This window comes from Eubalaena glacialis, chromosome 9 (assembly GCF_028564815.1).
Source record: "Eubalaena glacialis isolate mEubGla1 chromosome 9, mEubGla1.1.hap2.+ XY, whole genome shotgun sequence".
Taxonomy (NCBI): domain Eukaryota; kingdom Metazoa; phylum Chordata; class Mammalia; order Artiodactyla; family Balaenidae; genus Eubalaena; species Eubalaena glacialis.
The window spans coordinates 50,785,205-50,798,836 of NC_083724.1; the positions used below are offsets into that span (position 1 = coordinate 50,785,205).

At 36.0% G+C, this 13,632-nt stretch overlaps 1 protein-coding gene across 4 annotated transcripts in view; it reads left to right on the plus strand.

The window, feature by feature from the left end:
• PTAR1 (protein prenyltransferase alpha subunit repeat containing 1) overlaps positions 1 to 12,944 on the plus strand; it is a 38,899-nt gene extending 25,955 nt beyond the window's left edge. For 2 of the 4 annotated variants that reach the window (XM_061201203.1, XM_061201205.1), the window contains 5 exons: positions 2,300 to 2,404; positions 4,487 to 4,700; positions 9,631 to 9,935; positions 12,083 to 12,117; positions 12,202 to 12,944. In XM_061201203.1, coding sequence (XP_061057186.1) covers positions 2,300 to 2,404; positions 4,487 to 4,700; positions 9,631 to 9,935; positions 12,083 to 12,117; positions 12,202 to 12,425 — 883 coding nt within the window. In that variant the 3' untranslated portion in view covers positions 12,426 to 12,944. Of the gene's footprint in view, positions 1 to 2,299; positions 2,405 to 4,486; positions 4,701 to 9,630; positions 9,936 to 12,082 lie in introns of all 4 variants that reach the window. The other 2 variants (XM_061201202.1, XM_061201204.1) reach the window with 1 other exon arrangement.
• Positions 12,945 to 13,632: the final 688 nt, after the last annotated feature.

Sequence of the window (13,632 nt, forward strand, 5' to 3'; positions counted from 1 at the left end):
ATGTGTGACTGGAAGTTTTATCTCAGACGAGATTCCTACTTGAATATATTAAAGCAGGTGGTTTTTTGTTGGATCTCTAGGTCATATGATAGCCATAACTTAACCACTTACCATATTTCTTTTTCAAGTGATCTTTTAAAAACTTGTTTTATAATGATCCAACGCCTACAATGTTCAGTCCTTCCCCAGTAATGTTTATTAAATTGATAGTAAAATTTTGCTACCTTTTTTAATGATTCTATCAGACAGTCTTTTTAAGCATCCATATATACCATTGATTGAGGTTGTTTCAGACTAAGATAATCTTCACAAATATGACTTTGTTGTTCAAAATAAAGAGATTAAGAGATGGCTCTTATTTAAGAAACTTTGTAAAGATTCATTTGTAAGGTAACTTCCTCTTTTCTGAAGAAAATTTTATTTCCCCTTATATATAGACATATATGGGGATATAGGTAGGCAGTTGTAAATAAGGAGAGGTTTTAAATTTAGTAAATGAAAATTTGGCTTAATACAATAAATTCTCTACAGTAGTGGTTTTAAAACTCTAGTGTGCCCTGGAGGGCTTGTTAAAACACATTGCTTTGCCCCACTGGAGTTTTTGATTCAGTGGGTCTGGGGTGAGACTTAAGAATCTATATTTCTCACAAGTTCCAAATGATGATGATGTTGCAGTTAGGGACCCTACTGTGAGAAACAAGTGCTCTACAAAGTAGTTTAAATTACATAGAGCAATATTTTGCCTTCTTTTACACTACAGGTATCCTGACTTATTGTATGAACAAAACGTTACTGATTTCAGAAGAGAAGAGATCTAGAACTGCAGAAGTAACTGGCTGTTGCATTAAAATATTCTTTTAATGACATAGATTTCCTGCACATTGAAAGAAAAATAGTCAATAAATCATTTTTTAAAGCAGCCATAAACCTTGGTATCACTTCAGATTATTTTACAGAGTGAAGTTACTGAGCTGAAATAAAATTGATTGTAAAATGCAAGTATTTATTATCACTATATAGTATTTTCATTAAAAAGGAATTTATTTTCCTTATCAAATAAAATTTTAGAAATGGTACATTGCTGTTGGAAAGAAAATGTATTGTGGTATTTAGGAACTAAATCCATCTAGGTAGTGGAGACATATGAGCTGGGCTCTGGTTTTGTTGAGATTAACATCTCTAAAATAAATGAATGATCAGCCCTACCACAGGAAAGACATTTTAAAGTTAATAAAAACTAGCAAGTGACCTAATTTTATAGTAAAACAGTAGATAAATTGAAAAATAGGAGTGTAATCAGTAATATCAGAGCTTATTATTAAAAACTTATCTGAGAAATTCAGTCTAAACTTAAATTATAGTAACCTGAGAAATAGGTGGAACTCTCTTGCATGACATACTTTATAATTGCACTGAAGCTTTGAACAGTTTTAAAACAACAAAAAGCTCATATTCCTTTTACTTCTGTTTATATTTCAAAAAGGAATGGTCTAGTGTATCAAGAGCCATCCAAGTATTTCACCTGGTAATATGTCTTTTGGAAACTTATCCTAAGTAGTATTACAAACAAAAGTTATAAGCACAAAGATTTTTGTTTCAGAATTCTTTTAGAATAGCAAAAACTTGGAAGCAACCTAAAATGTCTAATTATAGGGGGAAAGGTCATTAAATTACAGGATAGCTACTGAATGAAAACTATTTGACCATTTAAAATGTTCATTTTAAAGATTATATAGAACTGTGGGGTAATTCTTAAGATATAATAGCAGAATATAAAATTATATTTTAAAATACATATGCATATGAGGAAAGGTAGAGGGAAAATTCAAAAATAATAATAGTAATTTTGTTAGGGTAGTTATTGAATGAACGATTTTTTTCCTACATCTCAGTCCAGTGTGTTTGTTGTTGTGTGTTTTTTGGTAACAAACTAGACCATATCAAGTCCTACTTAGGAAGCTACAATTCTTGACTTGTATTGGATCTGCCCTACAGATACTGATGTCAGGCCGTGTAAGTTTTGGAAATGATACAAGCCAGAAAACCCCTTTGCCTTCTACCAAATAGATAACTAAAGTTCCACTGTTGATTTAAGAGCTTCTGTTTCTGTTTTTTAATTTGTTATTTCAAGATTATGAGAATACATTCTTGATTACTGTGTGACATTTATGAGAGTTTTATGTTTTCTTTTTTTTTTTAATTCTTGGAAATTTGCTTCACAATGAGGTTATATTAATAGTCATGCAGTATGTTTCTGTAGAAAGACAAAGTAATGGTTCTTTTTATTTTTCTTTTACAGAAAAGAGCTGATCCTCTCTGGCACTTTAAATCCAATTAAGGACTTACATCTGGGAAAACTGGCCTTAACTAAGTTTCCAAAGAGTCCAGAAACATGGATTCACAGGTTTGGTTAATTTACACCGTAGGGTTCTTACTTAGAATTTAGAATGGCTGGAGAAAAAAGAAACAAAAACCACAGAATGTGAAGCAGGTCACACAGTGATTTAGAGTATGAATTCTAAAGTCAAATTATATCTACATTTAAGTCTAGATGCCATCACTTTATATTTATGTGATCTTCAGAAATTGTTTAACCTCTTCAAGCTTTGGTTTTATCATTTGTAAAATGGGAATAATAATTATACCTATCTCAGAGTTAATGGTTGAGTTTACATGAGATAATGCATGTAAACACTACCACAGTGCCTGGCATATATGAAATACTCAGTAAATTTTAGCTATTATTATTAACTATCTGAAGCAATCATGGAAATTGCATTTAGATATTCAACTGTAATGAGCAACTTGAGTTTTACTAAACTTGGATTTAATTCATTCAAGTGTGTTCCTGGTAAAGATGGTGGTGGTGATGGTTATGGTTATTAAAATTAACCAAATAAGGGCAACTGAGGTGAATGGTGTGTGGGCTGAACTAAAGTTGCTAAGACCATAAATGCAAAGAATATTTTTAGGTTAAAGGCCTGAAGCAGATATCCAAAGTGCATGTAAGAACTCTTTTCAAAATCCTGGCTGTCTGGAAGCATCTTAATCTTGGATCCCATGTAACTACTCTCTTTTGACTAAAATGAGATGGTGTGGGCTTACTGGTTGGGGTCAGTGGGGAGAATCTCTGAAGAAATCTGTTCTTAGTTTCTTAAGCCCCTTATAACTTTTCTTAAATCCTGAGTATTTTCAGGATCTTAAAGTCAGTTGAAGGTATCTTAACTGTAATCTTGCCTTTGGCTAGCCTTGCAGAGCAGCTACTTCCAAATGATATAGTTAGCTGTATTTTCTCCCTACTAGAAATAGGGATAGCACACTACAGAGAGGTATATGATTGTGTGCATAGAGGTTAGGAAAGGGGTGGTGGCAGGGGAAGGGAATTATTAAATACACAGCCATCAATTTATTGGCTTGTTTATTATTTTATAAAGCAAGTTTTGGTTGTTAAAAATAACTTCTATTATTTGAAAATGACAAAATGAGTTTTCTTACTCAATTTTCTGTACCCTGGGTTGGAAATTTTTAAAAAGTAAAAAGAATGCTTTCTTATGAGAAAATATTTGTAAAACCTAAAGACATTAAGTGGTTAGAGACACTTTTTTTAGTGCTTTTCATTTAAATGTGTGCTAGTGAAAATCTTAAATAGACAAGGGGAAAATCTGTGGATAAAGACATTTTAAAACCTCCTTGGTGGTTTAACTAATCATATTTTATTTGTTTCCTTCCAGATTCTATGCTATAATATAGAAATTTTGCTTCATGAAAGCTTAATACAGCTTCTTGTTTGCAAACAAACAAATACACATAGGACGAGGCATGCACATATAATGAAAAGTGAACCGGGACTTCCCGGGTGTCCCAGTGGTTAAAACTTCTCCTTACAATGCAGGGGGTGCAGGTTCAATCCCTGGTCGGGGAACTAAGATCCCACATGCCTCACCGGCCAAAAAACCAAAACATAAAACAGAAGCAATATTGTAACAAATTCAATAAAGACTTCAAAAATGGTCCACATCAAAAAAAAAAATCTTAAAAAATAAATAAATAAATAAAAGTGAACTATGCTCCTCTTGAGTATTTACCAGCCATTAATTAATATCACCCCCTCCCACACACACAGTACCACCACACACACACACACACACCCGTTGCCTTTACATTTCCTGGCCAAATGAAGTTTTGAAGTTGTCATTTTGGAACTGATGACATTCTCTTTTTGACAAATGTTAACATTTTGGAAAGCTTTTTCTTTAATCTTTGTCCTTTATTCCCTGCCACCACCCATATCCGTGCTGCTCAAATTAATTATGTCTTTAAAAACAAAAACAACAAAACAACCCCCCCCAAAAAAAAGTTTGAAAACTGGGCATTATTTTGCATTGTCTATGAATGGAAATTAAATTGAGAATAAAGAAAACTCTGGTTGTTTTCCTCTGTGGTTTATTTTCTTTCCTCATTTCTTTCCCACATGTTACCTTAACAGGCGATGGGTGCTACAACACCTAATTCAGGAAACCTCCTTGCCTTCCTTTGTGACCAAAGGAAACTTGGGAATAATTCCTGCAGAAAGGACACAGCAACTAATACGAGAAGAGATGGAGGTCTGTGGTGAAGCAGCAGGGAGATACCCAAGCAACTATAATGCCTGGTCCCATCGCATCTGGGTTTTACAGCACCTGGCCAAGCTAGATGTCAAGGTAGGGCTGTTATTCTATGTCCCTAGGCATACTCCCTGCCTGCCATTTAAATCTTCTGGTAGTATATGGTAGTTCCTTCTCAGAGGAGCTTTAAAAGAGAGAAGTAGAGGAACTAATGACTCAGTAGGCCGGAGAGGATTGTAAGAGCTGATAACTCCCGAGAAACCCTGGTAATTTTTTTTAAAAAGTTTGCGTTCCTCACCAGCACGGTTTTGACACTCTTAAGGCTAGTCCATTGGTAGAACAAAGCAGGTTTAAGCAGTAAGGAAGACTGAGCGTAACTCATTTTGCCCTGAAACAGGAAGAGATTATTAAACCTTATAGAACTGAAATTGTTCTTTCTTGGTAGTCTTTTGTTTTGTGACTTAAAGTGCTAAATCAGCTGGCTGCCTTTTCACAATCTCCTCTGCTGGGGAGGGAACAGAAGATCTCACCCAGGTGTTCCCAAACTGGGCTGAGTCTATAAATTACCTGAGAATTCCTATGTCTCACCCCAGGCCTACTGAATCGAAATGAAGGTAGGATTTAGAGATCAGTATTTTTCACAGGCTCAGGGGGTTATTTGGATGCAGAGCCAGGTTGAGAACTGTCACAGCCTAATCCTTTTAGTTTAGAAATGAGGAGATGGAAGTTTCCGTAGAATTTTAATGGCTTGGACTTAGCCACAGTTGTATCATTTATTATTCATCAGAATGAGAGCCAGGTATCCTTGTGCTCCTTCTTACAGACTACAGCTTCTCTGTTTTTTCTTCACTTCTTGTGGTCTCAGTGCCTTAAGAATCTAGGGTACTCTTCTAAAAGCTTCCCAGGCTTGAGACAATTTAAAGGGGTCAGAATGTCTCATGTGGTGCTTTCAGATTAATGGCGAAGCGTTCTCTAATTTTTACTCACCACCCCCTTCCTACGTCTCCCTTCAGGTCCCCTCTCCCCTCTCTGTGTCCTAGCCAGAGATTCCTCCAGGATAAATAGGAGAGCTTTCACTTCTGAGGGATTTTAAGCAAACAGTTCTGGAAGAGAAGCCCTTCCCTCCAGTTTACATGGCTTTGCATTTTAGGAGGGGAGGCTACCTAATGGAGTGGAAAGAGAAAGACAAAATCACATTAACCTGAGTTCAGATTCTGGCCCTATTAGCTGTGTGTGTAAAGTAAGGCTTTAATGTTTTCGTCTGTAAGATAGGGGCTCTACTGCCTGCCTCAGTGGATTACTGTGAGAATTACTTGTGTTAATGTGTATAAAGTACTGGGCACCTAATAGAGGCTCACTAAATTTTATTTCCTTTCTCTGCTCCCCATAGATAGAAAACTTAGATGAAACTTGCCTACCAATTTGCTAGGTCAACTCAGTGCAATTCATTCATGAAAAAGTAGTGAAACCCTATCATTCCCAGACACTGTTGTATACACTGGGTGAGGCATAAAGACAAAAAGCTTGCTCTCAACAAATTGAAAAATCTAGTTGAAGAAAACACATACCAACAGTTACAAAGCAGTGTGACACTTGCAGGAACTGAGGGAATCTCCGGGTACAGTGGGATCACAGAAATGGCTCCTCATCCAGACTGGGCTCATTGGAAACAGCTGCCAGAGGGAGGGATGCTACACTGTGGGGGTGTCTGGAGGAATGAATTCAAGTTATCTGTTGGGTTGTGAGGGATATGGAGTGCTTTAAAACCAGTCATCTCTGCTCCACAACTTGGTATCCTGTGGGAGGTGGAAAGAGGTAAGGGGAGGGTTGAGGATAAAGGAAGGCAGAGTCCAGGTAAGCTGAGAGGTCTTTGGAAACTTTCCTGCCTTGATGTGGACCTTTTAAAGTGGCTTTCCCATAAATCAGAAACATGAGGCCAAGGTGAAATTCTTGGTTCCTTGAGACCATCCATTGTTGAAGATGACAACTTGTTAGTAATGTGTTGACTCATCTGCCCTGGTCCACTGCTAGCCTCACATGTTGTCAGTCTGCCCTCCTCTGCCCTTAGGGGGACTTGGCACTCTTCCTGTCACCACTGCCACTGTCTCTCACTCTCAGTGAAGAGTGCTGAATTTACAAAATCCCCTTTCTGTTCTCGTAAGCCATTGGGCCCAGCTAGGAGATCATGTACTATGCTTTGCCTGTTAGAGGAAGTAATCACAAAAGTACCAGTTGTCTAGAGCAGCTTAAAAATACATATGAACTGAGTGGCATTTTTTTACTTAGAAAACTGAAAATGATTTTTTAAAGTGCTGATATTCAGCATTGATAAGGGTATAAAAACAAGCATTGTAGAAATTGGTATAATCTTACCAAAGGGCAACATGGCAGCATTTATCAGACATTACCCCCCAAAATGTGTGTTATCTCTAATCTAGCAGTTCTGCTTCTAGGAATTCATCCTAAAGAAAAAATGGGAGATGCAGTATGATATAGTGATTAAAGGCTCCACTCAGTGGTCATACAGATGTAATTTGAATCTTGACTCTCCCACCAATTTGCTGTGTGGCCTTAAGAACGTTTCTTAGCCTCTCTAACCTTCAGTTTCCTCATCTGTAAATTGGGGATGATGATAATTCCTACCTCATCGAGTGATGTAAATTAAGTGGGAGAATCTACATAACGTGGCTATCACAAGTGCTCATACTAATTGATCAATAAACACTGGCTATTATATTAAATATGGGAGTTTGGTATATAAAAATACCGTTTATAATAGTGAAAAACTGGAAACAGTCTAATCCTCTAGTAACAAGGGATTGGTTACATTACAGTCCATCACAAAGTGGAATATTTTATTGGTACTAGAAATTATATTCTAGAAGATTATTTAAAGAAAAATGTTCATTATAGGTTAAGGATATAAAACTAAGAGATGGGCCTACTACAATTTTTTTTAATATGTTATTAGCATTGAATGATATTTAATGTGTTTAGAACAGTACCTGGCGTATTGTAAGTGCTCAACAGATATTTATACACACAAACACAGTGCTGTCACAGATATATTTTCTTATATTTTCTATAAGCATGCGTTTTCTAGTCAGAAAAAAAAAGGTTAGAGAATAAAGAATGTTTACCAGTGCTAGGGAGTGGAATTATGAGAGGTTTTAATTTTCTATTTTTTGTTCCCTGTGATGTTTATGTGTTTCAGTGGACATATACTGAAGTAAAATTTTAAAATAGTCTAATTTTTGAGGGTGGGGTGGAAGGAAACAGTCACAGTTGAACAGAGTTCATTACTACTAGCCAATTAAAAGCTGATATCGTGTGTCACCTGAAAAAGCACATAGGGTAATTTCTCCAAAAAAGATACACAAATGGCCAAGAAAGACATGAAAAGATGTTCAACATCATTAACCACTGGGGAAATGCCAATCAAAACCACAGTGAGATACCATTTCACACAACTAGGATGACTAAAATAAAAAAGACAATAACAAGTGTTGACAAGGATGTAGAGAAATTGGAACCCTTATACATTGGTGGTAGGAATGTGAAACGGTGCAGCCACTGGGGAAAAGTTTAGCATTTCCTCAAAAAATTAAACATAGAAACACCATATATGACCCTACAATTCCACTGCTAGGTATATATCCAAAAAAATCGAAAACATATGTTCATACCAAAGCGTGTACGAGAATGTTCATAGCAGCATTACTCATAAAAGCCAAAAAAAAGTAATACCCCAAATGTCCAGTATCTGAGGAATAGAAAAACAAAATATGGTATATCCATACAGTGAGTGGTATGTTATTCAGCCATAAAAAAGGAATGAAGTTCTGATAAATACTATAGCATGGTGAACCTTGAAAACATTATGCTGATTGAAAGTAGTATTCCATTTATATGACATATTCAGAATAAGCAGAGCAGATTAGTGGGTGCCAGAGGATAGGCGGAATGGGGAATTAGAGGACTTCTAATAGGAATAGGGGTTGTTTTGGAGATGATGAAAATGTTTTGAAATTACAATCATCAGAGATAGGCAAATCAAAACCACCTCACTCCTCTCAGAGTGGCTGTCATCAAAAAGTTTATCATCAAAAATAACAAATGTCAGCAAGGATGTAGGAAAAAGGGAACCCTAGTACACTGTTGGTGGGGATGTAAATTGGTGCAGACACTATGGAAAACAGTATGGAGGTTCCTCAAGGAACTAAAAATAGAACTACCATATGATCCAGCAATCCCACTCTTATTTTTTCATAAATGCTGCTTTTCTTTTTATCATTCCATTGGAAATTCTTTAGTTTGCAGATTTAAAGAATTCACTGCTGAATTTTGTCTTACCTACTTAAAAAAGCCATTTATCATTGATGTTAAGTAAGTTTGAGCCAGATAGTGAAAGTCACGAGCACTTGAAAATTCCTGTTGTTCTTGCATCATGTTTTTGTAGTAAGCCCTTAGAATTAAGTAGTGAACAAAACAGACATGGTCTCTGCCCTGATGACACTTACAGTGAAGAAGAAATAATTACATTGAGTCTGTTGTTGAACAAATAAGTTCAAATAAGTTAGGTATAATACAGATTCATTAAATGCAAAAGAAAGTTTCCATCAAAGTGATCTCTGAATTTATATTTTCCCTTCAATATAAGCATTACTTGAAAATGAACACCCAAATGTCTATCATTATTTTAGAATCTGGCTTTTCTAAGTGTGTGCCAATCAGAATGTGATTGATCAAAGTCTAGGGAAAGGTCCTTAAATTCTGTGGTAGTAAAAAAAAAAAAAAAAAAATCAATTACTTTATAAAAGAAAGAGAAAATTAGAATTTACTGAGCTTCCGCTAAGTGCAAGCTTCCACTAAATGACAACACTGTGTTGGACATTATATACAAAATATTGGTAGGAATGGCATTGTCAAAACAAGAAATGAATCAAAAGAGAAATCCAAAGCATTAATGGAGAAAGTAAAACCTTTGGCAATTCCTCATTTCACTTCCCTTTTTTCTTCCTACAAGATTCTTCTTGATGAACTATCTTCTACTAAACACTGGGCGTCCCTGCATGTTTCAGACCACAGTGGATTTCACTACCGCCAGTTTTTATTAAAGTCTTTGGTTAGCCAAACTGTGACAGATGGTTCTACATTGGAGCAAAATACCTTGAGAAGTGAGCCAGCTATAGTTCTTCCAAAAGATGAAGAAGCAGTGGCTTCAGCAGAGGAATCAAGGATAAATCTTCCCCATCTTCTAGAAGAAGAAGTTGAATTCAGCACTGATCTTATTGATTCCTACCCAGGACATGAAACCCTTTGGTGTCATAGGTAAGAGAAGGGAAGATCTATTTCCTGCATAAAACTGTGTGTGTCCTTAAGAGAGCTACAGAAGGTCTTACATCTGACTCGTGCCTACTTGGGTAAATATGGTAATCTGATTGTGGAACTTTGCCTGAGTGCTTCAGAGGAGTTTGTGTTACCATATACTTCTCCTCATGGTCATGATCAATATGAAGTTCCTCATGCAGATCTTTGCCAACGGCTCAAGATGGTGGTGGTCATCCTTGACTGCGCCACAGAATAAGGTGTGTTACTTTCAAACTAAAGAAAGTTTCTGGACTCCCTCCTTGGAGATCCTGATACTTAGCATATCTGGGATGGAGTGCTGCCATCTGTTTTTTAAAATATAAAGAAAAAACCCTAACGGGTAAATTTGATGCACAGTCAGGGCTGAGACCATTGATTAGACCCTGAGAATAGTTACGCATTTTTATTGTTCTTCCCAACCGTGATGGCCTGCAGATTAATTTACCTTAAGTATAATCTCTTAACACTTTTTGCTTTTTTAAAGTAAAATGTACTTTGGGAGTGAATCAGGATTATTAGGAAGGAGTGAAAGAGGGTTAGCAACCTCATAACTTGAGTTTTAAGAACCTTTGACAGTACTTTTCATGTTGAAATGAAATCCAGGTATGGGAACCCCCGATTGATTTATTTTGGATTATCATTTAGTGGGAGGCATCTCTGGCATTGTATCTACAGATTTTACTTCAAGTTACAGGATTCTGTTTGTAGACAAAAGAGTTGCCTGTGTTAGGCAGGAGGTAGGCATTTTAAATATTTGTGTATTTTTTAAGTTAAATGTGATTTGTTCCCTTTTTCCAGTCTAAATATATTTGGAAGATATATTAGAAGATGGAAGACAATCCCCGTCTTTGGTATCTTCATAAATACAGAATTTTCTTTTTCCCTTAAAAACAAAACATTTTTATTCCACATTTTTAGGAGAGAAGATAGATCTTGACTTGCATGTTTCGCTTTTACAGATTTTTTATTGCTGTTTTATATTTAGACACATTAATAGCAAGACTCAAAGAATATTAAAAATTATATTTGTGTTTGAGAGAGAGCTATATCATTAGAACAGAAACTTTCTTTGTTTATATAAAGATTAATTGGAGTTTGGAGTGGGGAGAAGAGACAGTTTGGATGACCTGTATATTACAGGAATGAATTATATTAGTTTTCTACTGATTCAGTGCCCTTAAGCAGCTTATCAGCCCTTTTAAGATTTGTCCTCTGTAAAATGGGTGTTATATGCTCCTTTGTCTGCCCCCAAATAAGCTGGGAAAATGAATAGAATTCTCTTTTAAGGGCTTTAGAGTTGTTAATATGAATGATGAGGTATAACAACCTAGAAACTACCTAAGGTAGTTTACCTTATTTCGTACAGAGATGTGCACCCCTTTGAGTCACAATTTTTGGAAATTAGGCACATGGATCTTCATTTTTAACAAATAACTCCAGATGATTCTAAGGGCAGGAGAACTCTCCTTAGAGGAAGAACAGGAACTGTGACTTTTAACATACTTTTCTCAGAGCCCAGCACATCCCTACTGCAAGTCGGTGTTTAATAAGACTATAGTGCTGGATTTAGGGGAGAATTCAGAGGGTTTCTAAGATAATAAGTCCAACCACAGCAGTTCTGTTCTTATTAAAGAAAGTATTGGATAGAGGCCATACACTAAGCCTCTAGAGGAGCTATTTAATTCTCTTGTTTCTGAAAATCACTTGTCTTTTAGGATATCAATGAGGTTAATTTTTGGTTTTGTTTTATATTTTAATTTATAGCAGAGATTGAGCTAAGACCCATTTCTAGTTTCATATTATAGTAACAAGGTGTAATAACTCCAAGTGATTGTCATCATCTCAGTCAATGTTTTTTAAACACCTTCGGGGTAGTATTCTTTCTCACAAACCAGTAATCTGGGTTTGTGAGGCTCTGTCCAAATACCCAGAGACTACATCTTAACTATTCTTCCTCCTTCCCCCAGATAGCTCTGGGTTACGAAGGGGGCACTGAACTGAGTACTGTATGTTTTAAAATTATCAACTTTTTTGTTTTTTCTGCAAAGCTTGACTTTGTGATGTGATTTTTCTTTTTCTATTCTCTTCCTTCCCCTCCTCTTTCACAGGCGGCATGTATTCTACCTTCAGCATCACTTAAATGGTAGGTTTCCTCACAGCGTGGTCCAGTTGTCACCTGTAGACAGCCCAGGGGGGACTTTGAGTGACTTGCACCTCATCCCAGCAGGACCACACACATCTCAGGCAATGGAGGTGGATGGACTCAGTGACTCTAGCAAGCAAGGCTATTCCCAGGAAACCAAACGCCTGAAGCGGACCCCTGCTCCAGACTCCCTGGGCCTGGAAATGGAGCACAGGTTCATCGATCAAGTATTGTCCACCTGCCGGAACGTGGAGCAGGCCAGGTTTGCCACTGCATACAGAAAATGGCTGGTTACATTGAGTCAATGAAAGAGGTGGATTAGTCCTGCAAGGTTCCCCTTTTAGTGCAATATTGCTTTCCTTTCTTATTTACATAGTTGCATGAACTGTTTGCTATTATTGTCTAATTATATGTGCTTCATCTTTAGGTTAAAAGTCCACAGTAAACGTTTCATTTTATTTATTTTGTTAAGAACTGGCATTCCTTTGGGGATAAAATAATTGTGTAGTTCCTTCCTGCTGAACAGTGAGTCTTAATTTTTTTCTTTTAAACTTCTCATCCTTTATATTCCTATACTTGAGGCTTTTCTCATTTGGTTCTCCAGATTGGTTCACACACACCTCAACCCACCTCAGTGTGGTTGCTGCATAGGCTAGTTTTTTTTTTTTTTTTAATTAAAAATTTATGTTGTAGTTTAGCTTAAGAACAATACAAATTCAAAATTACTTGATCTGATTGTTGTTTTGAGAATCAAATGGCCAGATGGATGGATGTGTGAAAATACACACCATTTCTCTTTCTCTAGTATGTTCTACTCAAGTCATAGACCAACATAACCAAAGTCAGAAGTATTGGAATGTATATGAACAACATGCTTCCAATATAGTCCATTTTAAAAATGGTTATTTTTTTAAAAACTAATTTTAAGAGTTTATGTAATTGTAGTGGAAAATTATTTTTACTACTAGCTTTGATAGGTTGTTTTTACCTCAATTAAAATGAATTTCAAAAAAACCTAGAATGCTGTTTTTAGTTATTACTACTTATTTTCCTCCAAATTCACCATGAAAAATGGGAGGCTTATGCATAGAAATGTGTCCATTAAAAATCTTCCTTTTTAAAATTTAAGTTATTAAGGATACACTGGATAAACTATAAAGTTTTTGTGAAGTGATTATTAAAAGTTTACTGGCAAAAGCCAGGGGGGATGAATAGTTTTGAAGGTTAGTTCTTCAGTCTTTATTTTAAAAAATAAAACAATTTAAAAACTTTGATACTAAATTTATCAGGGACAAGGTACCAAAGTATCCACCTTTTAGCTGTATCTTATCTTTTCAATAATAAGGGCTGGGTTTTTCAGGTAGGTGAGGCAGGTGTGGGGAAAGTGCCAGGTAATGTCTAATGTCTTAATATGAAAGAATGCTTTGCATTTCTTCTTTCCACACACCTTTCTCTTTATTTTCCCAATCCATTTTTTTGTCATCTCCACTTTTGTATATTTTTCCTTATCTGTTG